The sequence below is a fragment of the Xiphophorus maculatus genome, chromosome 20 (genome assembly GCF_002775205.1).
Source record: "Xiphophorus maculatus strain JP 163 A chromosome 20, X_maculatus-5.0-male, whole genome shotgun sequence".
In the NCBI taxonomy this organism is placed as follows: Eukaryota; Metazoa; Chordata; class Actinopteri; order Cyprinodontiformes; family Poeciliidae; genus Xiphophorus; species Xiphophorus maculatus.
In genome coordinates, this window is record NC_036462.1 from 4850326 (window position 1) to 4878305 (window position 27980).

Here is a 27980-nt window from a genome sequence, read left to right on the forward strand (position 1 = left end):
TCCACATCACTCTGGACTTTATTTTACTGTCAACCCTGTTTGGTTTTAACATCCCCAAATATGAACATTTCTTTTAAACTCTTTGTCTCAAAGTTCAGATCTTCTCTCTCCAGCTAGTAGAATCTGTCGGTCCAGTTCTGTTGGCTGAAAATAACGACAGCTTTGGGGTTCTGGTCCCTTGTCATACCCACTCCTGAACCGGGTATTTGTAATAATGCTGCATGATCGTGTTCTGCTGCGCTCCTTTGCTCTTAAACTGGAAAATGGTATAGATCAGCACCAGGATGCAGAGCGACAGGATGCATGGTATCACCACGGCGATGGCGTTGACGGTCGTGGGGACGTCGTTGATGGTCACGATGACGTCCACGTCGTCAAGTGGCAGCTGCCGGTCTCCGCGGTTGCTGCCGGAGCGCTCCATCTCGGACTGGTAGCAGCCCATCCAGTCTTGTAAAATGGACTTTGGATATCCAGGCTCCACCGTCAGCTTCTGGTTGTCGAACCTCCAGTACTCCTTCCCCCTGTAGAAGTAGGTGTGATCTGAGGAAGGTGGGGGTGGGATAATGGTGCGGATGGTAGAGGGTGATGGACGACATAAACGGAGAGAAGGTAAATTCAGGGGTTGGTCTTATTTATTGAAGCTATTGAGACGTAAACGTGGACAAATCTGATGTGTCTGTTTCAGTTCAGCCAGCCATTGCTCTGATTTAGGCCAGGAAATTGTGAAAACTGGACCATTTAGCCACAGATTTTCAGGGGATGTGATCAAGCTGACAATGAAGGAACCTTTGTTTTTTAACTAAATTTTGCAGAAAGTTATTGGGTAGCCCTTGAGGGAACAGTTTGTTCATCTGACTCGAGGTTAAAAACCTCTAGCTGCCTTTGATTAACAACCAGAACACTCATTATCTCTGGTCTGCATTACAACTTTCGTCTTTATGTCGTCGATGTAATGTTTCTTTTTTATTTGTTTTTGTGTTATGTTTTTAACCATGTGAAGCGCTTTGAACTGACCAGTTGCTAAAATGTGCTATGTAAATAAACCTGCTTTGACTTAATTTCTTTGGTTCGATGATCATTCCCTCCTGGATGTTGAGGATTTTTGCTTTTACACGTTTGTGAAAACAAAAATTCATAACCAAGGCAACAAGGAATTGTTTTTACAACTGGGAGTAGCTGATTAGCATCTCAAAAGCTCAAGTGTTCCTGAACTATGACCCCAAGTCCCAACATCTCTCTATGCGACTTTTTAACCCGACGGACTAACAGAGGTATAAAGAGGAGCAGCATTGGTTTAACATCTGAGAGAACATAAATCAAGTTAAAGTAATAATAAGCCAAAACTCAAATATCTTCTGAACATAAACTTGTCTTGTCTGTTTGAATCACTTCAGTTTGAAAATGTTGCTATATTCAGATGATCTGAGGCTTAATGTCTTTTTATTGTCTGAGTTTCACAGTTTCTGTGAGGATATTTGAGGAGCTCTTAGGAAGCCGTTTCCCTGCAGGTGTAGAGAAGCGCTTCTCACATGACTAAAACAAACTCTGAAGTACATTAAAACATGATGTAGGATTTCAACATCTTGACATTTCCCAACTGAAAATACCTTCAAATACTAGCTTCAATCAAATAATATTCACAGTTTGTGATTAACGAGGCAGAATATCCAAAAATAACAAAAAATGTTTTCCAACTGTAAACTTTTTAATTATTAAAAGAAAATACACATCATTTTGCATTTAATCTAAAAGGTAACAGAGCAAAATAAAAAAAAAACTTCAGCTCCAGATCTTTGAATTTATTCAAGCTGTCAACATTTTGGTCCAAAAGACAACAGGGACCAGAACCTAACACAGACCCAATCCTAACAACAACTAAATACATGAACCTTTGATTGCAGATGCAATCTTACAGAGATGGTCTATTTTTTCTGATGCTTGATGTTCTTCACACCACCTCAGTTTAACTGGCTGTAAAGCCAGAGTTTAGTTCAGCTACAGAACCTGAACCAGGACTGTGTCCTGCTGAACGCTTCATCCTGGCTGAGCTGACGGTTTTTATTTCTACTGATTTAGACAAATTGAAAAGCGACATCATGCTGGTACTCACATCCCTCCCTGCTGGTGAAGGCTCCCTGGGGAGAGTCGGGGACTCCATCCCACACACTGATGGGCTTCGGGTATCCCGGGTCCACCGTCCGCTTCTCCTCATTGTAGCGCCAGTACTGGTTTCCTTTGAAGAAGTAGGTTTTCCCGACGACCTCCCAGCGGACGGCGGCATCGATGCCATCTTTGGGGAGGAAGCTGCCCAGCTCCATGAGGCTCTGAGGGTAACCCGGCTCGGCCTTCACCTCCTTAAACACCCAGAACTTATCACCTGAAATAAAAACAAAGGAGCAAATCAACGTTTTTTATCTTGATTGATATTTTTTAGTGTTTGTGTCTAAGGTCTGTACTCAAACACAAAATCTTACCAAGTATTTTTGGTCTAGTTTCTAGTGCAAACATCTTAGTTCACTTGAAATATGACAAAACTAATTTACAAATTTCAAGTAAATAATTCCTTAATATTCATGTATAAGTTTATTTGCATAGCACATTTCAGAATCAGAATCAAGGCAATTCAAAGTGCTTTACATCATAAAAACAAAAAAAGAAAACATCATAAAAACATCATGCAACTGAGAAACCAGAAACGAATATTACATTTTATTGAGTGCCATCATCAAAATCATCAACACGTTGAATATGTTGGTCAATATTCCATTTATTATGGTTCTGAAACTAAACAAGTGGGTTTTAGCATTGATAACATGGGGAAAATGTCTTGTGATAAGTGAAATTATCAACTAAATTATAAACTAAATGATGACAACAGCAGTAGAGGGGGAGATGGCATCTCATGCAAATCCCCCAAAGAGAAAATAGCTAAATTTAGAAACAAGAAATTTGTCTCCAAAGACAAACATATGAAAAATGGGACAAAGGAAATCCCGAATTATTCATTGATTTAAGCAACAAAGAAGAACATTGAGTTACTAAAAAACTTGAAATGTGTTGGATATCAAAGTCATTACATTTCTGGTTCTTTTTATGTCCTGAATTCATAGCAACTAGAGCCACTAGACATGTTTGTCAGTGATCTCATGGTTTCTGTTTAATTTCTCCTACCTTTGAAGAAGACAAACTTTCCGTCGGACCTCTCGTAGGCAGCGTCGATGCGAGGAGGCAGGCCCTTCCAGAACTGGTCGATCTCTATGGGATAACCCTCCAGGACCTTGTTGTTCCTCAGACGCCACAACCAGCGATCCTGGAAACAACAAGCAGAAACATCAGCCTTGATTCACCAGCCTGAACTGCAGCAGCATCAGTAAACAAACGGTCTGCGTTCGGTTGACGTGAACTCTGGTTTGGTTTGAATGCATATGAGAACACCAAGCGGACTGGAGACCGCTTCATAAAAAAGAAGTGGACTACAGTGAAGGGCATTCTGGGTAAATACAACCAAAACAAATGCGGTAGCCTAGTGCTACCAGGAGAAATGGCTCATGGACTTTAGCCAGAGGTGAAAAAGAAATCCTGCAATCCCTAAAATCTGATTTAGTTTCCATCTGGTGAAGAAGGAAGTTGCACTCGGTGTCTTCAGAGGTTTTTGAGTCGTTTCCTTCAGTGGTTCTTGGTGCAGCGTCCACGTTAGCATGTTTAACATGCTAATTGTTAACACGCTAAAATGTTTTCCACCTGAGAAATAATCTTTCTCTCAGCAGAAAACTTCAGATACGTTGGAGATGACCTTTGAACCCTTCCCAGATTGGCATTGTATTAGCACATGTCTGGATGCTCAAACACAAATTTGCTTTGGAAGATAAATAAATCAGGTTATAAATTAAGTTTTGTTCCCTGTGAGGATGAATTTACCTAAACTCGTGACCAGATGAGCATCAGAACACATTTCTGTTTTCCTATAACATCTGATGTAACATTCATCCTTAATCTGTTCCTATCTTGAATAAAGTCACGCTGAAGCATCAGCCTGTCTCTTCCTGTATTTGACAGACAGAGGACAGGTGTGGACAGGTGAGCTGCCAGAGGAGATGAATATTCTCAGTGACATGCGATCCTGAAGGTAGACGAAGATCTAGATCAGTCTGTGACCTTTTCTACAATTCAGTTTAAAAATCAGAGACATGTGAATAGATTTTTATTCTTCCATCCGTCACTAAGAGTTAAACACTTTATCTGCTGCATTAATGCATTTTCTGCAATTTCTCGATAATTGGGAACGTTTACTCACTGTTGCTTCAGCCTTTATCTGTAGATTTAAACAGACTGTTTATTTCAGTCTTGTTCTGCTATTAACTTTAACGTTCCAATAACATAGAAAGTAATCCTGGTTCAGTTCTTCTGTTTCTTCTTGTGTCTCTGCTCAAACATAATATTATCAAAAACAAACCTGGAGTGTCGCCTTGATTCTTTCGTACATGTTTGAGAAATCCTTTAAATCCCATGGCAACTATTCAGCTAAAACGCCTGGGTGGACGTAGCTCCACCTTCGAGGCGCAGCTCCTCCCACACTCAGCTCCTTCAGACTAGCCAGCAGCAATTAGCAAATGAACTGCTGAGTTCATTACTGCTACTTGTCAGTGCAATGCTGGTAAAGACATTGTTAAAGGGTTAATAGAGGAGCCATGTTGGGAAGACTTCCTGAAGGAGCCGGAGCTTTTAAAGTAACAGAGGCCCAACTACAAGGCATTAAGTCTGGAATTGAAATTTCTTTCATATGTGATATATAGCATTTTTATAACAACTGAAGGTAAGATAGTTACTTGATTATGCTATAAAATGTCAATATGTGGCTGGAAAACTCAAAGATTTCCTCTCCACTGTCGCCCCCTGTTGGCCCAGGAGGAGTGTTGCAGGTGTATGACTTGATGCTTTGCTGGGTTTCCTTAGAAAGAATATTTCTGTCTCTCTCTGACACAATGATCACCTGACTACTCTTGCACTATTCTGACCTACTTTTAAAAAGAAAGAATGAAAAGTCAGAACAGGATAGATTAACCATGAAGCTTCATTTCTCTGCCTCACATGCAGACAAGTGAAAGACAAAGAGAACTCAAAAATATTTAGAAATTAAAAACAATAAATTAATAATCATTAGACTTGACTTAATATAAAAGTCTTTAACTGTAGTTTTGATGTAAACTAGCTGCTGCATTGCTCATATGGTGAGACACAGGATCTCATCAATGTTTCAGAGAAAATGAAAAGTAGGTCATTTAGTTTCAACCACATCAGCAGCGAACAGAGCTTCATATCAGCAGCTAGCAGAGAGTTAGCTCATGAAGCTAGCAGATCTTTAGCTGAGTAGCTAGCAGAGCTTCAGCTCAGCAGCTAGCATAACTTAGCTTAGCAGTTAGCAAATTAAAGTTCAGAAGCTATCAGAGCTTCACCTCAGCAGCTAGTACAGTTAGCTCAACAATTAGCAGATCTGTAGCTAGCAGAGCTGTAGCTCAGCAGCTCCTCTCTGTGGCTCAGACCCAAAATGTTGAAGTAAACTCCTTCAGGAAGACGTGAGGCTGGGATTCAAACCGAGGACCTCTGTGCCCCCCACCCCCACAATGCAGCCCCTCCTGACAGATCAGTTTGATCAGTTTTATTAGTTTTGTGTAATTAGTGGAAATGTCAGCGTCCACATTCCTCCACCTCTCCCTCTAATTAACCTTTCATTTCTCATCCTGTGACTCAGCCTCTGTGACTCAGTCCGCTAATTAATGTTCTGGATCATTATTTCTCTGGGTCGGGAGCAGGACCGGTCCGGCCCGTTCTGTTCTCAGTTCGGCTCACCTTGAAAACGAACAGTTCCTTTCTGAAGAACGCCACGGTGTTGAAGTTCCCGTCGCAGATGTTGGGTTTTCCGTTGCCGGGCAGAGCGGGGCGGTCGCCGGGCGGCCGACCCGGCCGGGCGACCCGGTCCGGATGGCATTCCGAGGTGGAGTGAGTCCGTCGGGAGGGAAGCGTGGGCAACGGCCGGGTGGGTTCCAACATGGGGGTGGGGATCCCTGAGGGGGACGGGAAAAACACAGAGAGGGACCGAGGGAGAGGGGCTATTTTACTGTCACAGAGAGACATCCAACCAACCATCCATCCATCCATCCATCCATCCATCCATCCATCCATCCATCCATCCATCCATCCATCCATCCATCCATCCATCCATCCATCCATCCATCCATCCATCCATCCATCCATCCATCCATCCATCCATCATGTTGTGTTTATTCTTTTCTTTTTTCAGGTTTTTCATCAGTTTTGTTTTTCTAATAACCCTTTAGCATCAGATATTGTTTTAACGTTCTCTGTGGGTTCTGTATGTTGTATTTTTGTCATCTTCCATATTTTCTATCTGTTCCTTTAATGTTTCAGCCTTCAGTCTATGTATTTCCTCTCTTTTTTCTGTGTGGTTGTGCTGAGCAGAAACGTCTTTGTTCAGATTATCTGAACGCCGTTTATGGCCTAAATAATGTCTGTCTGATCTACAAACGGCTCTTTGACTCCTGCAGCTTCACAGAGGAATAAAAAACCCGGCCGTGTTTTTTCTCTGAAAGGTGGAAACGCCAAACAACCTGAGGAACTCAGTCAGGTATCTGCACCGAACACTGAGCTGCAGAGAAAAGATGCTGCTGATCTCGCGCTTCCTGTCAATATTTCCCTGAAATGTCAGCCGTGCATCATGACCTTTAAGGTGATAATCAGGATTTTTTTCAGGCTCTGATCATTAAAGTGAATAAGAGGAAATGTGACCCTACAGACGCTTTCTGTTCCTTCTCTTTATGTCTAATAAATACATCTTTCACCACATTTCCACCAGCGCCATGGCGATTATTCTTCATTTGCGGACAGAAGTCAGAGTCAGAGCTGATGAAGACGGCAGCCATCTTTGTGTTTCTGGCATTAACACGTTTTCCAGGCAGAAGCCGCTGGTTCCGATCCGTTTTCATCCTTCAAACGAAGCCCGACTGCTGAATATTCTCCATAATTCAGCTGCTCTCTGGGCTCCGGCATTAATAATTCACACAAACAGTTTGCTGTTTTGACTTTTGCATGTTTTTGCTTTTAGATTCAGAGTGAAATGTTGTGTTCACGAACACCTCAAAGAGTCCTGCTTCATCCTGCCAGTTAAATATTTCTCTACTTGTGTTGTGTTTCCTCACCGTAGATCTTCTGAATGCCCTGCAGGTCATCCATTGGCAGCTTGAAGTTGTGCGTGTCCATGTACTGGTAGAAGGGAGCCATGATGGCACTGGGGTCGTTGGAGTGCTCCAAACCCAAAGCATGGCCTAGTTCATGCACCGCCACCAGGAACAAGTCATTACCTGGACAGAAAGACGGCAGAAAATCAAAGATGGATCCAACACAATGAACCACTGATCTGCAGCTGGTGTGTTAAATTTACAGTAAAATCTGGTTCTATCACTCTCCTCTTCAAAGTAATACCAGTCCCAAACGAACACACTGCGTCTTTAAATATATAATCTGTGAGAGAATAAATTATTCAGATCTCATGAAGCAGCAAACATGTTGGATCTGAAGAAGAGAAATATCTTTATACTTGTTGTAGGAATCCTGCTGAGCAGCGGTTAGCGCTCTGAACAGGCAGTTTAACGCGTTTTCCACTAATAATAATAATAAATAATAATAATAATAATAATAATAATAATAATAATAATAATAATAATAATAATAATAATAATCTGTGCAATGAGCTAACTTACTATTACTTACTATTGTAGCTCAGAGCTAAATTGGAGCTATTTCCATTGTTAATTAAATATTTAGTTTAAAACTGTTACTTTCATAAATGATTGAATAACATGGTGAAATATGACATTAAAAAATGAAACCTTATTGTTTTTATCTTATGACAGGCTAAATAAACCAAATTATTTCTGTTAATTTTTTACTTTGTAGGTTTAGAAATGACGCCACATCTAGTTTAGCTAAACTTATTAGTTTATTTCAGACATATTCACATTCAAACACCTTGATACATATTTCCATAACCAGAAGTATAAACTTACTTGACCTTTTTCTACTTTAGACATTATTCTTCAATTAGAGAAACATCAATAAAAAATATTCTGATCTGAACAGAGAAACTAATCTCTGTTAATTAACAGGTTTAAGCTCCGCCCACTACTTGACACATTTCACATAAAGCAGGAAACAGTTAATGATTGTTGAGCCGTGACTTTCCTCCCAAAAACACCCAGAAATATCCCATAATGTTTTATTTTTAAAATATGGATCATATATAATTGCTGATGTTGCATTAATCCTCCTTCTCCTGCATGCTGTACGCATCACTGTAGGTTTTTGCATCTGAGAAAATGCTGCATTTTATCCTGATGTGTGAATTACTACAGCAAAGAGGTGGATAATTTTCCATCTGAAGCCTCTTTCCTTCTTGTCCAGCTGGTTCTGAAGGAGAACGGAGGCCCGGCCCGTTCTGAACCCATGTGGGATTAGATAATCTGGACTCTGAGCTGCTGTCAGATAATTAATAACTTCCAGCCGTCTGATGGAGGAGCTGAGACTCAAACACTTCATGAGCTCTCTAATTGGTTCGACTCTGCCTGAACCTAAATACAGCCCATCATTTTCTGCTCTTCTTGATGCGTTTGAAGATTACAGCCTCCTTCAGCTCCCTGGACTCCGACTTTCTGCTCTGCTCAGACCTTTGAACGCATCACTTCCTGTTGTCTGAAGCCTGCATTTTACTTTCAATTCTATTCAGTTTTTTTTACATAGCGCCAATTTACATTTATGATCAGAACAAAGCATCAGGTCGTAACTACGGCAACACAGTGATCTAAAAGTGAAGATTGTGGTTTTACAAAATAAACTTGCCATTTACTAACAATGTGGAATCTTTTAAATAATTTCTGTTGAAACTGTCAAACCAGATTTAATAATAATTTTATTCACAATAAACAAATATAAAAATGCCGTGGCTTAGTTTGCCTGTTCAAGGAGGAGCTGCGCCTCGTGGGCGGGGCTAAGTCCACCCAGGTGTTTTGCACTGCTGAATGGTTGCCATGGAGATTAAACAAACAAAATGAAAAGGTATTCGCAGTTTTCCTCATCTTGAATAATATCTCTGCTGTTTGCACAGATTTAATTTCCATATTTTGTAAATAGTCTGTTGTATTTTAATGAACAAGTAAAAAAAGGAAGCAAACCTAATAATTTTTTAATTTATAAACATTTTTATTTTATTATTTTCTATCCATTAATTTGATGGAATCAAACAAGATTTCATGTAATTTTCTGAATGTTTGAACATGCTCATCAAATCTAAAAATTGACAGAAAGAGATTTAGTTTTAATTTTCCATGATAATTGTGTTGTAATTTCCTGATTTTGTTTTGTATTAATTTCATTTTTGTACCTATTGACACAATTTGTGTAGTGAAATCATTTTAATCTTATTTATATAACCTTTATTTTGTTTTAGCAGGATAAACTGAGCATTGTCAAATGACAACAGATGAAAAATAGTTTTTTGGTTAATTCTGGCTTTCAATAAATGTGCATTATATCTACCAAATAAGTAAAATAAAAATAAATACATTTAAAACCGTCTTTGTTTATGATTGCATAAAGTAAGCACCTCTTAATGAATTTCTATTTGTTTCTACAAACCAAAGGAGGGATGACTCTCCCTCCATGGAGAGAGCGGTTCTGGTTCCTCTGGGTTGCTTTGCCCTCAGCTCTGTCCTGCAGGTTAATAACGAATCGTCACCAGACTCAGGTGGGAACATGAAGTTTTAATCCAAAGTGAAAAATGTGTCCCGTTTGTCCTTCTGAAGCGGATAGCATGAATCACGCTGCTCTATTTGCTCGCTAATCTTTCAATTACACCAAGCACGAGTGTCTAGGTGTGTGTGTGTGTGTGTGTGTGTGCGTGTGTGTGTGTGTGATAGAGACAGACAGAGCATTGCAGGTTGAAGAGCTTTTAGGGAAAGCAGAAACACATTTAAATGTGTCTCAAACAGTTCAGGAGGAAGGAAACTCAGAGAAAGTTTTTGATTTTCAAAACCTTTGTTGCATTTTGTTTGCTGCCATCTTAAACTATAAACTTTGTTTCCATGAAGGTTTTCCAGAAACCTCAGGAAGAAGTGGTTTAAAAATAATGAAATTTTAACCTCAAATGTCCAAAAGACACAACCGCGGTGGAAAAACGAAACATTTTGCTGCTTCCACAGGATTTAAGAGGGAAGAAAATCAATCAGGTGATCCAATAATAAACTGATCAGAACCAATGTGAACATTTCAGTTCAATACCGTTTCAATAAGTAAATAAACAATTAAAATAAAATTAAAATGTAGTTTACGTGAAATATTTAAATAAAAACTAATAAAGAATTAAGATAAAACAAAAAAGAAATTAAGCATTTAAATTAAAATAAATAAAATATAAAAACAAAACAAAAATTAAACTGAACATTTGAATGAAAATAGAATAAAAAAGTAAAATAAACCAGAAACTAATTTAAATTAAACATTAAGTGACTCCCAGATGTAAAACAGTTCAAATAAACAACTAAAAAGCAGATATTAGATTCTGACGGCCGGTTTGACCTCTGTGACCCCGGGCGGCGGCTCTCACCGTCATGGTTGGCGTTTCCCAGAGTCCACGGCTCGTCAGAGTCGAAGTGGGTGTCTCCTCCAATGCCGGCGCCCGGGAAGTAGGCGTGGGCCAGGAATCCCCCCTCGCCGTCAAATGGAGAGCTGTCGCCATGGAAACCAGAGGCGAAGAAGATGATGATGTCGGCGTCTTTCCCGTCGCTCTCCACGTCTGAGTTTGGGACCTCCTGATTGGATCAGAGGGAGGAAAACTCGACGTCGGTATGAAATCACAGAACGTTGCTTCACTTATGAAATTAAATGTCTTGAAATGTTTTTTATGACAATAAAAAATGGAGATCAGGAGAAGCAGGTTGGTTTCTGACCTGGAAGGAGAGCGGAGTGACAGCCTGCCACACGTTGAAGGCTTGGCGGATCGCTCGGTGCGTGTCCTTCTCCCCCACCTTCGGGGTGTAGTTTGATATTCTGGGGAGCAGAGAAATTATTTTTAGTATTTTTCTGACAGGAGTCACTGCAGTCTGTAAACGGACCAATCAGAGGACAGGAAGCTGAAATGAACAGCTCAAAGTTTAGTTGGCAAAATAAAAAAACATAAACAATTATAATGAAAACTTCAAATGAAACAAAAATTACATTAAATTCAACATTTAAATAAAACTAAAAAGTTAAAAAAATTTACATTTAAATAAAAATAAATTACATAAAAATATCACATTAAATTAAAATGTATCAGACAGACAAATATAGTAAAACCGACGAATGCTTAAGAAAATAAAGAAAAAACACCACCAATGTGTGAAAAAAAAACGTTTGGCAACTACTTAGGAAAAATAGAGTTAAAACAAAAAAGATAAAATAAAATGATAAACTTGTCTGTTTTTATTTCCCCCCAAAACTACAAACATCTAATTTGTTTAAACAGATTAGTTTTAAAATTTGCTTCATTTTCTTAAACAGAAAAGAAATGTGTGGCCAGAAGTCTGCAGAACAGATAAACGCTTCGGCTCCGCCGCTGTGCAGGCGGTACAATTATGATCCCAATCTGTGTTTTTGAGTTGAATAATTTCTTTCTGATCTGCTGATGTTTCCATCTGAAGCTGCAGCTCGGTTAATGTGCAGCCTGATACGCGCAGCTGCAGATAAACGAGGCAGAAAGGTCGTTACAGAGTAATTGCAGGAGAGGAAACGTGCCGTCCATTTTTATTCGCTTTTATTGCTCGTCTCACCGGCAGACCTGCAGAAACTCAACGGAAAACGGCTGGAGAAGGAGACGGATGGAGGGATGGAGGGCAGGGAAAGGAAGAGGAGAAGAAAACGCTGCAGGAAAAGGTCCGGCGAAGAGGCTCAGCAGATTTCTGATGTTTTAGATGAAAACCCAAATTAAACAATCAGAACCACGGTTCATCGTAAATCTAATTAACCCCTTCAGACCTGATTTTTATCAACGCAGCAAAAAAATAAATACGTTTTTACTCCACGTCAGTACTAAAATACAGAAAAAAACCATTTTATTTTACAAGCAGTTCAACAACGTCAGTGTTTATGATCATAAAAAACATAAAAACAAAACAATGAATTAAAATAAATGACTTGTGAAACCACAAATATGCTACAGATACATTTTTTCTTTGCATGGTGACACAAAATAATTCAACGTTGGTTGATATACTCTTGATGTCCATTGGGATGGACATTCAACTTTTTATATGTTTGCATTTCTATATAATTTTTTTTTGATGAAGACGCATGTATAAAGAAAAGGAAAAACTAATTATATGTATTTCTGCTTTTATTTTAAATCATGTCAGTTTTGGTCCTCCATACATTTGGCCTCTGTCGTCAACTGGAAACCACGTTTTCTGTCGTTTCGTCTCCGTTTGTGTGTTTTGCTTTCTGCTCTCTGAGACTTCCCAGAACATGAAGAGGATTTACAGGAACGTCGCTGAACTCACAGCTGCAGCTCCGTCAGGGCGAACAAGCACCGAAACACTCCCACGGGAGTCGGAGGATGAAGGAGAAACTGGAACAAAACTCAGCAGGTGGGAATAAATACTTCAAGTTTGCTAAACGATCTGATGCAGCCAGCCTCCTCCAAACTGTCACCAAACGCCTCAGAAGGAGCGTCGTTTAAAGAGACCGGGCTTCGGCGCCTCAGAAGACGAGCAATCGGATTTGAAATGATCAGATCCTGCAGGCCAGTTTGGACTGACTAGAGGTGAAACAGGAGGAGGCCCAGAGTAGCCAGTAACAGGAGCTGACTATGCAGAGAGGGAAGCGCCGCCGGGATGTGTTCAGGGTCCCGCGGGAAGGTGGTAATTTACATTAAGCTCTGAGTGGGAGGGTGCGGGCGAGGCGGAGTGGGATTGATGCGGTCCAATATCAGATCATGTTGCCTTGGAGATTTTTAGTTTCACAAAAATCTGAGTGAGATTTCCCCTTGGCAACAATAAATTTAAAGGGGCAGTATCAAGCTTGACAGTTTTTGAGCTTGTCATGGAAAATTTGATTCTCTCATCAAAAACAGACCTAGAATGTTGCTTTGATTCTTTCATGCATGTTTAGGAAATCCTTTAATCTCCATGGCAACCATTCAGCTGTTCAAAACGCCTGGGTGGACCTAGCTCCGCCTTCAAAACGCAGTTCCTCCAGCATTCAGCTCCTTCAGACTAGCTAGCAGGAATTAGCAAATTTAGCAAATAGTTATCCAGAAAAAGGCATTTTTTCAGCATTCATTAAACTATTTTAACTTAACTTTCTGCTGCCATGTGCTAACCTCCACATGCTTCACCAGAAGGCGCGTCTCTCTCAGGTGCACTGGAACCAACATCCCTGATATCGGTTCCTACCCACAAACCTCCAAAATAAATGTCCTCATGATGCAAAAACATATACACAATGCAAAATAAAAAAGTAAAAATACATTTCTTATGCTCATATAGCTATTTATTCAATCATTTAGCAGCAGAAAGGCTTGTTTAACTGAAATGTTACTTATTTTGTTTTTTGATCAATTACAGATGCTGCAATTAACTTGATTAAAGTCCTTAATCAAGTCCCACCACCACTATTATTATTATTTCCTTTTGAAACGTAGCACTAGCAGTAAATGATTAATTCATCTGTCTTAATAGTTTCCTTTCTGCGTTTGCTGCTGTATGATTATTTAACATAAGCCGTCTCTGGCTCTGAGCCTTGTGGGCTTTCAGAAAGGATGGGAGTATTAATGGGTGTCGGTTCTGCCTAAAAGGCCGGTCCCGGTCCCACTGGGCCGGGCTTCGTTCCCCAGCAGACTGCCTCTCCACTGAGGATTTAACTCATCAGTCGCTTTATTCACCAGTTGATGCTGTTGAAGTCACAAAAACAAGAAGGAGAGGCTGCAGGAAAACACAGATTCTTTTTGGTTAGATGTTGGGTATTCTAATAAAGTTTGGTGGAGCCATGTTGGTTCTGGAGGAGCGGGATGTGTTCAGTGTCTCCTGGGAGTTTCCTAATCTGCTTTAGGGACGTTTTTACACCTCTGAAGAGAGCCAGCAGGCAGAGAGAATGGTGCGTTCAGGGTACCGTGGGACACTTTGGCTAACAGCACAATAACAATAATAAATTGTTATTGTTATTGTCACAATAACAAATTTTGCTGGATGATAAATTGCGATAAACGATAATGTTTTGAGATCATTTGGAAGTAATAAAATGGTAACGGCAGATTAAAACATTCTCTTAAATTCTAATGAACATTTCAGACTGGAGCTGGAAGACATTTTAAATAAATAAAACAACAATTAAAATGAATTATGACGTCTCTGTAAACAAAATTGTTCTTCAATAAAATGTTTAGGTGAGACCAAAGCACCAGACTGAAGACTTTTGTCATCCAGTTTTTACATTTTTTAAATGATTATGGGATGAATTGATAAATTGATGAATTGTTTATTGCGTTACCTGTAGGTGATCCTCTTCTCCCTCCATTTCTGCCCCGTCAGCGCGTAGCGTTTGTTCCTCTGGCGCCGGCTGGTGTGAGGATGGTCGGGAACGCCGCAGCGAGGCCGCCGCATCCACCTGGACACAAGGCACAGCTTTGGCTCAGAGCAGGACGGGACATGATGACAGGACAGAAGATTTCAATAAAATCTGATTCAGCAACAATCAGGAGCTGCACTTCCTGGAAATGCAAACTGAAATGACAAAAATGAATTAACTTAATGGAAACATGGCAATTTAAAAAAAAACAACAAGTTTTTCTATAAAAAGTTTTTTGAGCAGAAATAAGGTACTTGTTCAGGCGTCACATGAATCACATGACCAACAACTGCATGTTACTACTGGCGGAAACCACAAAGAAGACAACTTCCTGTCACCTTCTTCGTGATTTGTAGGTTTTTTTTTTTGCACAATGTGCAGCTGGCTCCACCAGAGCCCTCTCAGCATCACAGTGGATGTCTCGTCCGATTGGCTGAATTATGATATATTTCATGTTTACATCCGTCTCTGCCATGATTTTTAATAAATTATCTTATTCACACATCATTTTTATCTAATTTCTTATTTAATGGAAAGAATGTAATTGCGAAACTGTGTTTTTTCGACATTAGCGGCGTATAGACAAAGATTTGATCCCATTTGTCATGGAAACGCAGCGTGACTCACTCTATGGTCGTTTCATCCAGGACTCCCGTCACCGGTATCCCGTAGAAACGCTGCATGGCCGCCACGGCGGACTGCATGGCCTTCTCCTGCCGCAGGTCCGACGTCCTGACGTCATGAGGCAGCAGGTAGCCGTAGTTCTTCAGCCACGTCTGGGAGACACGACAGGAAGGAGAGGAAATGTCAGGGAAGGGTTCAAAGGTCAACTACGAACCATCAGAAATCCATCAATCTGCAGAGTTGTGAATGGACGTCCAGCAAGAAGACAAGTTGGACCATGATGGACAGAACCATGTTTGTTAAAGAGACAGAGGCACAAACGGTGTTAAATACAAAGTCAAATTTCAAATTCATATTTGATATACACAGCTTTTTTTAAATATTTTTTTATAACAAGTGAAGGTAACATTTGTACTTGATTGTACTAAAAAACGTCACTATGTGCCTGGAAAACACAAAATGCCCCTTTAACGATGGACTCCATGCAGACGGAGAAACTATCGCTGAGAAACAATGTGAAACAGGAACAAGCAGTTAAAACTTTCCTGGTCTGAAGAGAAACAAGCAGGCTTATTAAAATGTTTCTAATTGAAGAGAAACTGTCACTATACAACATAAAAACTAATCTCTTATGATCTCCATAAACCTCAATAAAATCTTCTACCTGCTGCAGAAACTCGGATCAGAAACCGACTGAGGAGTTTTTCCTTCTGAGTCAAAGAAAATCTGATTCTCATGGATCCACTAATTGATCCTAAATCCACAGATAGCTCAAGTTATGGAGCATCTTCCTGGTTTCTTTCTCTTTAAAAGTCACTTCCAACCAGTAACATCCTCAGGTTTCCAGCACCGAGCAACACGAGGCGAGCCAGACGTTTATTATCACAGCTAAAAAAAACCCTAACAGAGTTTTACTTTAAACAGATTATTAAGCAGAAAAAGTTTATGATGGGGTCGTAACTCTACAAATATAGATGTAAACATCCTGCAACTAAAAATAAAATAAATGATCTGTATGAATAAAAACTGCAAAGAGAGAAAACATCCAAATATTTTACTTAAATTTTGTAGTAATTTTAGTATTTCTACATAATCCAGTATTGAGACAAAATGTCAACATTGTCATATGTTTTATCATTGATTTCAAGATGATATCTTATCATTAATAACAAGATGAAACTCTTGTTATTAATGTTTCTTCAGTTTTTTTATCTTCAGCATCTCTGCTGCTATAATCATGTTTATAGGAACGTTTAATGAAAGAAAACATTCAGCGGCGCACAGATGAAATAAATCTGTGGCTCACATTAGCGCAGCAGCAAACGAACTTTAATGAACAGATTTTAAACTTTGCTTTAATCACATTTATGTCTCTGACCTGCATAAACCCACAAAAAACTGAGAAAAAACCCAAATGACTTTAATCTAACGGATCTAACAGCAGCTGAATGTGACACAAATACCACTTTTTAACAGAAGATTCTCATATTTTCACCAAAAAACTACAAAAAACCGGATCTATTTCACTTCCAGATGTGGAATTAAAACACATTTGATAGCTTTGAAAGCCTCTGCATTTTGAACGATAAAGATGCGTCTGAACTGCATGACAAATTAAAGCAAGTTTAGTCATTTCCATTTGCATAATTTATTGGATTTCTCTTTCTACCAAAAACTGGATGATAAAAGTTTTCAGTCTGATGTTTTGGTCTCATCTAAATCTTTTTGATACTTCATAATTCATTTTATTTGTTGTTTCTGTTGTTCTTTTTATTTTGGACATTAAAAATGTCTTCCAGTTCCAGTGTTAAATGTTCATTAGGATTTAAAGTGTATTGATCTGTGAGGATGTGTTATGTGCCATTACCATTATGTTACTAAAAATGGTCTCAAAACATCAACATTTTCGTTTATCGCCATCACTTCTGGGGCAATTTATCGTCCAGCAACATTTATCGTGACAGGCCGGGTTCTGGATGAGACCAGGTCTTAAAATATGAGAAATGATTTTCTGTTTCTGAATGTTGCAGCAGGAGAGCAGAGCGACGAGCTGGAAAACCCGATCCGATCGCAGCAATCAGGACAGAAAACAGCCGGTGAAGCCGAGCGGCGGCTGATTAATGGAGCCGATCTGCTGCAGCGCAGCGCGCCGGCCTGCGGCCCAGGATTCCCCCCCAGGGCAGATCCTCGGACCGCCGACGACTCTTCCTGCCAGGACGTCTGCACTTTGTCTTCCAGGGATCAGACGAGATCCGATTAATCAGTCTGGATGAAGCAGAGTTCTCTCAGTCAGATGGGCCGGGTCACGGAGGACACAACCAGCTCAGTGTCTCAATAAAAAGCTCCAGAACCTGCTCTCTGAGGCCTTTATGGCAAACAGTTTGCCCACTTTATTAATCAGAGACACAGAATCCCTTCAGAACCAGACAGAAACAGAACCGAGGAGCAAATTACAGAGCAGGAGCTCTGGTGTGTCTTCCTCCTCTTAATCAATCAGTTTATTTGTTTATTTCAGCAACGAGGGAGTCAACATGCTTTACATCATAAAAACACAAAAATAAAAGGTCATAAAAACATCATACATGTGAGAACAAACATTACATTTTGTCAAACCAGATCATATGACTTGTCTTTATTGCATGGCTTTAATAAGGAGCATAGCTGGCTGACATCTGGTTGCTGTGCTGTTTTGGACCGACACACCAGACCATAAATAATATTGATAAGATTTACTATATCTATACATTCAGATAAGCTAAAATCAGACAAGTTCAATTATGCTAATCTAAGATCAGATATATGCAACGCTAAACTAAACTTAGATCAGAAAATCTTATCTAAACTAAGACAAAACAAATAAGGTTCAAATAAGCTATAAACTATAATAATAATAATAACTAAGCTAAGTTAGGGCAAGTCACCAAAGGAAACCTAAAGCTAAGGTAAACAAAGCAAAGTCAAGCTAAACTAAGCAATAATAAATTAATGTACACTAAGCAAATGTTAAATTAGGTCAAGATAGTTTGAAAAATTAATAAAATAGGATAAATAAAACTCAAATAATATGGGATTAACAAAATTAAACTAAATTAATCCCAACCTTAAAGTTTGGCAGAATGAAGTGTTTGAATCTGATTTAAATTAATAAATGATTAAATAAAGTGCAGCAGGAATGAACCAGAGTTTCTCAGACTGTTTTTAAAGTGAAATGGAGACGAAACTTCAGTGGATCATCTGGGCCTCATCCTCAGCTCAGCTGTAGAGAAATCAGGATCCGCAGTTTCCTCCAGAACCGATCAGGAATATCTGAACGTCTTCATGATCCATATCCAGTTGTTTCTGAGATATTTCCTTTAAACTGCCATAAATCAGTACATCAGAGCAGCAACATGAATAAGAACCAGCGTTAGAGCCACCACCTCATGAAAGATTCAAAACAACCTCAGGTTTGCATCAGAACATCTTCAGATTATTCCTGTCAGACGATTTAAACCAGTTCAACATCCAGTGAAGTCTAAATTGGACTCACTGGGACCAATGGCCAGCATCAATCGTTCCCGTGATGGTTCTTTATTTTGGCTTCTCTGTGAACAGGAAGTTAGATCTCACCACATCCTGCTGCTGATCCCAACAACAGAAAAATGTTTGTTTTGTATTTTTCTGTTTTAATTAGTAGTTTGAATAAAGATGTGAGCAGATCCTCAGACAAACAGCCGGAGGATCTACAGCAGCTTCATAATTAAATGTCCGTGTTGGTGAGAAATGGTTTCTCCGATCGGACCTAATCCTCCTGCGCTGCTCTCAGGAGCTCGCTGCTCCTCCGCCTGCCGTACGTTTATAATTAGAGCTGTGCTCAGATCTGCACTCCGCTCCGCGCCGCCGCGGAGATAAATGTCATCTGCTGCACATGCAGCGGCGCCGCATTAAAACCTTTCCTCTGGTGGATCCACCACAAAACCACCTTTCAGTGGCCCAGTTCAGATTAATGCGAACTACAGTCATTTAAAGCTAAAACTAATTAAACTAATGCAAAATATGAACACATTTCCTGCAAACACGCTTGAAACATTTGTATTATGAGCAAAAACGTCTTATTTTTATTAAATGTTTTTTGCTATATGTAAAACATATAATATCCGTCAAAAAAATAAAATAGGACAACAGATATTTTACTGTTTGTTTTTAGAAATAGAAGTTCTTTATTGTCGCACAATCAAAGCAAGTAAATTCACACAAAAATAGAAAATAAAATATTTAAAAACAGAATAAAAATAATGTGCTTTACAGTAACGGGAAAACCTTAAAAATATTATGTTAGAAAGCTAAATATTTAGCTCCTAACTAAATATTTAAGTTGATTTTTTAATATAAATGTTTGAATAACGTGGTGAAAATATTTAGTTACAACCTAAATATTTAGATAGGGTGTAACAAGCTAGCAGGCTTAATATTTAATTTGGAAAATAAATATTTAGTTTGGAAATTAAATGTTAACTTTGGAACTAAATATTTAATTCACAAGCTAAATGTCTAGTTGGCTGGATATACGGTATAGCTTGTGAATCAAATATTTAGTTTGGAATTGTGATTTTTTATAAGTGTATGAAAAACAAGATGAAACTATCACTTTGAAAAATGAACACCCACTTATTTGGCCTGAATAATCTAAATAATTCTCTAACTTCAGTTCAGTTTGTGGTTCTCTGCCCCGCTGGGTTCAGCAGACTCTTCCTGATCCAGTTCTGATGTGAAACTTAGCAGTTTTCTCTATTTTGTTTGTAGTTAGCATGTTAGCGCTAATGTTTCTGACGTTTACAAGAGTGACTTTTTGAAAAGTGACATTTTCATTCCGAGTTGTTAAAGAGTTTGTCCTGAAACCTGTTTTTGTCCTGCTGTCCTGTTTTTGTCCTCATGTCCTCTTTTTGTCCTGCTGTCCTGTTTTTGTCCTGCTGTCCTGTTTTTGTCCTCATGTCCTGTTGTTGTCCTGCTGTCCTGTTTTTGTTCTGCTGTCCTGTTGTTGTCCTCTTTTTGTCCTGTTTTTGTCCTCCTGTCCTGTTGTTGTCCTGCTGTCCTGTTTTTGTTCTGCTGTCCTGTTGTTGTTCTGCTGCCCTGTTTTGTCTTCATGTCCTGTTTTTGTCCTCATGTCCTGTTTTTGTCCTGCTGTCCTGTTTTTGTCCTCATGTCCTCTTTTTGTCCTGCTGTCCTGTTTTTGTCCTCTTTTTGTCCTGTTGTCCTGTTTTTGTCCTCCTGTCCTGTTGTTGTCCTGCTGTCCTGTTTTTGTCCTCCTGTCCTGTTGTTGTCCTGCTGTCCTGTTTTTGTTCTGCTGTCCTGTTTTTGTCCTCCTGTCCTGTTGTTGTCCTGCTGTCCTGTTGTTGTTCTGCTGCCCTGTTTTGTCTTCATGTCCTCTTTTTGTCCTGTTGTCCTGTTTTTGTCCTCCTGTCCTGTTTTTGTCCTGCTGTCCTGTTTTTGTCCTCATGTCCTCTTTTTGTCCTGTTGTCCTGTTTTTGTCCTCATGTCCTGTTTTTGTCCTGCTGTCCTGTTTTTGTCCTCATGTCCTCTTTTTGTCCTGCTGTCCTGTTTTTGTCCTCTTTTTGTCCTGTTGTCCTGTTTTTGTCCTCCTGTCCTGTTGTTGTCCTGCTGTCCTGTTTTTGTCCTCCTGTCCTGTTGTTGTCCTGCTGTCCTGTTTTTGTTCTGCTGTCCTGTTTTTGTCCTCCTGTCCTGTTGTTGTCCTGCTGTCCTGTTGTTGTTCTGCTGCCCTGTTTTGTCTTCATGTCCTCTTTTTGTCCTGTTGTCCTGTTTTTGTCCTCCTGTCCTGTTTTTGTCCTGTTGTCCTGTTTTTGTCCTCCTGTCCTGTTTTTGTCCTGCTGTCCTGTTTTGTCCTCCTGTCCTCTTTGTGTCCTGCTGTCCTTCAGGATTCCTCCTGAATCATCAAGCTTCCTTCTCTGACCGCGACTCTGCAGTTTCAGGATGAAGAACTCACTGATCGCGTCTGCAGAAATCTAATTAATTGATAACGGTTGAAGATTGTCTGCAGAGTATCTGCTGCTAGTAATGTATCTGTGTGTTTTGACGGCACGTCAGAACAGTGTGAGTGTGTGTGTGTGTGTGTGTGTGTGTGTGTGTGTGTGTGTGTGTGTGTGTTTGGGTCTAATTTGAGGTTCTGTGAAGAATAAAATTATAATTTCAGCCCAAAATCAAATGCAGGAATCTAACATGCGATGGCTGCTCTCAGACTCAACGAGTCTGAGAGCAGCCATCATCACTCCTCTCCTTCTCCGGGTTGTAAACGCGAGCTAGCTAGCGCTAGCGGTGAAGAAAGGACCTAGCTAGCTGTTCTAGAGCCTAAAAAGGCTCAACAACCTGGTAATGAAGGCTGGTTCTTTTCTGTGGAACCAATATATTACATAAAATCAAGAAAACTATCGACAACTCTGACCATCCACTTGGAAAAACACTGTCTTCAGTCAGAGGCTTCTTCAGATTCGCTGTAATACAGACTGCTACAGGAAATCTTTCCTGCCAACAGTCATCACCATCTACAATAACTCTTTGAAGAGTTCGGATTAACATTTACCTCAACATTTGATTTCCTTTTCGGATCAACACATCGTTCTCATGTTAGGACACATGAGAACGATGTGTCTTAAACTGACAGCCATCTTGGTAGGCAGTTGCTATGTCAACAATATACAAGCCACAAACTTCAAACTAGCTCTCACCTCGTTCCTACCTAACTGATAAACAAGATAAGTACATTACAACTATTACTCAGTTACAATGTTTGAGTACTCTACCCACCTCTGTGTAATACATAGAAAAATATCAGTGATATTTACTGCCGAACTAGCAACATTAGCTTAGCTAACATAGCTTTTATCTGCAAGCTAAGACTGAGGTGTTGCAAATCAAAATCTCGTTGATGAAAATTTTGTTAATGTAAATAACGAAACTAAATGTTAATTATTTGTTTAACTCAACATTTAATTTTGAAATGAAATATTTATTTTCCAAACTAAGCATTTAGCTCAGACCTAAATATTTAGTAAGCTAGGCAAATATTTAACTTGCTAACTAAATATTTAGGTTGCTAGCTAAATGTTTAACTTATAGCTAAATATTTAGCTGCAAATATTTAGCTAGGACGATAGCTTCCTTCCCATAAGGGTGAATGGAATATAAAAGCCGCTACACAAACTGCTGCTGTGAACTGAATTGTTGCTCAATGTTTTTATCTTTACAATCGTTTCTTTTTCTCCTGACATGTCCAACGCGTTAGTTGAAAACATCGGATGTGACGTTTTAATGGCTCTACAGATGCTTACTCGTGTTTCCATAGCGACCGTCTCCTCGGTCCGGGTTTGGCTGGTTTCAGACAGAACAAAACCGTCTTCAAACCCGCAGTGACAGCTCCTGTTAGTTCCAGCTGCGGCTTCACCGAGCAAAGCGAAGCGAAGCGAGTGTGGGCGTGATGAAGACAACAAGGCTGTCAATCTGAAAACGTTACAAATGTGTGTATTTATCTCCAACAATGACTAATCAGGACAGCGCTGACTGGAAACGGCCGTGAATTCACACCAACCCATTCAGCAGCAGCAGCAGCCCACTTCCAACCCATCCTCAGCTCTAATGCTGTGTTTACAACCATCCTCTTTCCCAGAAGTCTCCCCTCCTGGGAGGGAGGAAACCCGCCCGACACCGGCTCGTAGGGCGCAGACACACTTTCAGCCCATTACCTCCATTATGGAGCAGAAATCTGCAGTTAGGCATCGTTTTCTGCTGCCACGTCACCCTCACAGAAACAGGACAGGATGTTTCCTGCAGCATGTTAGCCTTGCAGCAGTTATTAATAAAATCCTCTAGGAACCTGCAGGTACTGTGCTAAGCTAAGAGAAGAGAAGCTAAACTAAGACCAGACAGGCCTAAGATAAACAAAAAAAGCTAATCTTAGCTAAGATACCCCAAATGAAGCTACGCTAAGCCTTAAATTACGTGAAGCTACTGCAAACTTAGCTAAACTAAGCTAAGCTCAGTAAATCTGATCTAAACTGAGCTAAAATAAATAAGGTTCAAATAAATTAAGCTAAAATAACAATCTAAGCTAAGCTAAATTAGTGCAAGTAACCAAGTAAACTAAACTCAGTTAAATTGAGCAAAGATAAACTAACATAAGCTAAAAAAGTTAAGACAAATGGAGTAAAGTCAAGCTAAGCAATAATAAATTAATATACAGTAAATATTAAACTAGATTGGGCTGCATAGTGGTGCAGTTGGTTTAACTGTTGCATTGCAGCAAGAAGGTCCTGGTTTGATTCCTGGTCTTTCTGCATGTTCTCCCTGTGCATGGTGGATTCTCTCCAGGTACTCCGGCTTCCTTCCTTTTCACTTTTAAAACCTCACCGTTCTCAGAAAGAGGCTACAATTAGGACAGGAAGGTCTGATGTCCATGAAAAATGGAAATCATTAAAAACTCAGCATCTGGTTTAAATAGATCTATATTATGATTGTTCTGATTATTAACAGCCTCCACTGCAGAACGTAGGAGTATGACTAACAAAACCCAGAGAGGAATATTTGGAAAGGTTGTGCAAACAGAATAACAAACAATGAAAATATGATTGAGTGAGTTAAAGAGCTGAAAACCAGACACAAAGCCATGAGTTTTAAAATGCCAGTCAGTGGTATCTGATTGAAGGTTGGTTTCCAGATCGCCAATTACTGATCTTTAAAAAGCCTGACCTGCCGCTTCACATTTTTTTGTCTGAAATGTTGCTAAATATAGCAAGAAAGTAGCTGAGCTGGTAACAGTGACGTGACTATTGATGACTGCAAAAGTGCCGACATGACCTGGTGGGTGAGTCTGTTGGTCAACCTCTCTAATGGGAGAGCAGAAGACGTTTGCCGAAGTAAATAAGATCGGAGAAAAGATCGGCTTCACATTTACGTATCAACTGGTCATCAATTCCTTAAATTAAGAAAATCTCCACTGATAAATCGGTGCACCACTCAATCTGACGCGACATTTTTGTCTCCCTTTGGTGAAGGAAGTTGCGCTCAGGGTCTTCTTGCAGGTTCTTAAGTTGTTTCCTTCAGCGTTTCTTGGTGCAGCGCTCCCACAGGTGAGGGGGGGGGGGGTTATTTAATTGTGTCGTTTGACTCAACGATCAGTGAGAAACTGAACCACAGCAGCTGAAAATGGAACAAATGTTGCGGTTTTGAACCGAGTCAACCAGACCACAGCAGTGAAAACAGTCTCTGAATCTGACCCACTGGAGAGCAGAGTCTCTATTCAATTTCCTCCATGTAACTGGGGTCACTCTCCTGTCCAGATGAGACCCTTATGACACACACACACACACACACACACACACACACACACACACACACACACACACACACACACACACACTGGATGGACTTGGATTTTCTGCTCCAGCATCCCTCAGGAGTTTTTCCCTCTACAGTTTGCTGCTTCTCTAACTTTGTGATGTTTTCACGGTGGAGCTGAGTCTGTCTGCCTCCTCTGGTCTCAGACTGCTGTGGAGAAAACATCTCCTCCTTTGTTCCACTCTGCGCTGCCAAGGGCGCTCTCTTTGTTTCAATCAAAGCATCTCCAGCAACAAAACAGGAAAGCAGCAGCAGCAGCAGCACCGAATCAGATCACCAGCATCTCCACCAGTTTCCCCCATTCACCCCGACTCAGAGCAGATCCATGAATTATGGAGGAGAGGCTATATTTGGACTGGAGCCTCACTTTAACCTGCCTGTTTCTGGTCAACATGTGTCTGAATGTAGAGAAGCAGCAGCAGCAGGCGGGGGAGGGGGAGCAGAGGATCTGAAGGACTTATTGAAGCTGCCAAACAGGCGGAAACAATCAGGCTTAATGAGCAATTAAGCTGCTAGTTTGTTACTGACGCTGAACGTCAGAAAACAAAGCGCTGAACCGGTTCTGACTCCGGATCGGTTCAGTTCCTGATGTTATTCTCTGCTTTCATAAAACCTCCTCTTACCTCCACTATGAAGGTCTTCTCCTCCCCGCACACCGACACCACGCAGAGCAGGAGCGGGAAGCAGCAGGTCTTCCAGCAGAACCCGGGGATCCCGGCTCTCCGCCTGCGCGCCGCCCCGCCGCCGCCTCCGCCGCCGCCAGTCGCCATGGCTCTGTCTCCCGGATCCCCCCCGCCACCTCCTCCGCTTTCCTCCGGGGCTTTCCAGGCTCCTGCTCCGCTCCTCACAGCAGGAAACGCGGCTCCAGCTCGGGGTCCATCCCGGTGCGTTGGCCCGGTTCCTCCCGGTTCGGTTCGGCTTGGTTCGGTTCACCAGTTCAGGAGCAGCGGAACAGCTGCACGACTCGGGCTACAATCAAACACTGATGCACTGAGGTTTGTCGCTCTGGGTACCAGTGAGGAGGAGGAGGAGGAGGAGGAGGAGGAGGAGGAGGAAGGTGATGGATGTTGTTGCAGGAGCGCATCATCAGCAGAGGGGGCGCTGCAGAGGCTGGGAGAGTCATTTCACCCAGATTGGCTGATCAGGAGTTTAAATTTATTAAGATTCAGAATTTCCTGATAGTTTCAACGTTTCTGGATCCGGAGGTCTTTGTGATTTCTGATGGAGTTTTTCAGTTTCAGTTCAAGTTTTCTGCTCGTTTCCCCCCATTGAACAGATTCCTGACTGAACAGATTCCGGACTGAACCGATTCCTGACTGAACAGATTCCAGACTGAACCGATTCCGAACTGAACCGATTCCTGACTGAACCGATTCCTGACTGAACCGATTCCTGACTGAACAGATTCCGGACTGAACCGATTCCTGACTGAACAGATTCCAGACTGAACCGATTCCTGACTGAACAGATTCCTGACTGAACAGATTCCAGACTGAACCGATTCCTGACTGAACAGATTCCTGACTGAACAGATTCCTGACTGAACAGAAGCCAGACTGAACAAATTCCTGAATCTGAAAAGGTTCCGGACACCAAACAGATTCAATTCTCTGCACTGATTTGTGAGTTTGAACAGATTCATTGATTTGAACAGATTCCTTGTTTTGAACAGGTTCCTTGTTTGAACAGGTTCCTTGTTTTGAACTGATTCCTGAATGACTCTCTGGACGTCAGCTGTCTTAACACGGAGATTTTATTGTTTTATTTTGCCTAATTGGCTGCTGACTCAGACAGGAGAATCGTTCAGACAGAACATTCACCTTAGTGAACCAGTTCTGAACCGGGTCTTTGTAACAGAAATTCCAGTTGCTCCAGTTTGTCTCTCATATCTCTGCTGGCGGCAGCTTTTTGACATTTCTTTTGCCCCTTTCTGTCCCTTCTGGTCAATCAGTGGACATCTGGGACGGATCCATTAGCAGCAGCCGTCTCTCCTCCGTAATTGAAGCTGTCGTGGACGAGGCAGGTGACGGGAAACGGCCTGCAGTGACGTGAGCGGTGGATCCATTAGACACGTCTGAAACACAGATTTAATTATCGGTCAGAGACGGGTCCACCGCTCTGTCATTAGCTTCATTTCCTGCCTCAGTGGCCGCTCTGCTCTTTAGCCCACAGGAAGTCATCCTCCAGAAAAAGGTCCAAACGGTTCAGGTTCTGAGGGATTTATCACGTTACTGAACTTTACAGGTCAAACCTGCAGAAAAACATCATTAAAAGACAGAAACTAAGTCACAGGATAGGGTAGTTGCTCTGATTGAGTTTTATTCCTCCTCCAGGTGATGATTGCTGTTGGTTTTCCAGCTGATTTGTGTATTTTAAGCCTGGCGGGCCACCAGGCTAAACATTGTTGTTTTATTTATTGTAGTTTTTTTTATAAACCAGTAATGGTGATACAAAATACGGGTTAAAGAGACTCTTTGGTGAAATGATTTGAAGCTCAGTGGAAATGTAGGGGGACTGAGGTCAGGTGTGGTTTTATTTTTTAATTCACCGGATCGCCATGACCACTTCCTGTTTTTACTGGTCTACAATCTAACAATTTCGGCTAATAAAGTGACAGTGAAATAACTGAAGTACAAAAAAATATTTTAACTGTATTTTGTTTTATGTTAGCCTCTTTTAAAACTTTAAAGTTTTTAAAACGACTAAATAAAAAATAAAATAGCTTAAAAACTGGCAGGATGGATCGTAATGGGAGGATCTGACAAGGAATTGAGGAGTCTGGGAGGGTGATTACTGGACTGGAACCAGGTGAGTGGCTTCCACTGGTAGGATGGGAGCAGAGGTCAAGGGTCAGTTGAGGAAGGACTGATCCAGAAACAGGACAAAACAGGAGTTAAAAGTAAAACAGGAAGTAATCAGAACACAAGAAACAGATTATCAAAATAAAACAGGAGCCACAGTTGAACCAGAACCAACACAAGAAAAGTCCAGAACCAAACTGTAGCAGCAGCACTCGTATTAATTCATTACTTTAATATTCAGCTAAAAATGACAGTAAATGCATATAAATATGAAAAGTATGATATTTATTCAGCAATAAATAAACTAATTGATGTAGATAAATTTAATTTATTGAGTTAAAAATGCATTCAGATGTGAGGAGGAACTTATCTTTTGCGCCCCTGGAGTTTGCATCTATAATTCAGTTCTGACCCGCGGTTCTGACCCACAGTCTGAACCAGAACCACCTCAGCTCTCTGTTTCTGGGTCGTGACCCAGTTTCTCCTCAGCACCGGGACTCGGTC

The 27980-nt window shown here is 40.6% G+C and overlaps 1 protein-coding gene across 1 annotated transcript; it reads right to left on the bottom strand.

Moving 5' to 3' along the window:
- Window positions 1-27323, bottom strand: mmp24 (matrix metallopeptidase 24). Its single transcript, XM_023325470.1, has 10 exons — window positions 25299-27323; window positions 15295-15443; window positions 14590-14706; window positions 11016-11115; window positions 10673-10877; window positions 7215-7376; window positions 5848-6062; window positions 3172-3310; window positions 2111-2377; window positions 1-540 (listed from the first exon to the last, which is right to left on the bottom strand). Exons 1-10 carry the CDS (start codon window positions 25443-25445, stop codon window positions 182-184), a joined length of 1860 nt encoding a protein of 619 aa, XP_023181238.1. The 5' UTR covers window positions 25446-27323; the 3' UTR covers window positions 1-181.
- Window positions 27324-27980: the final 657 nt, after the last annotated feature.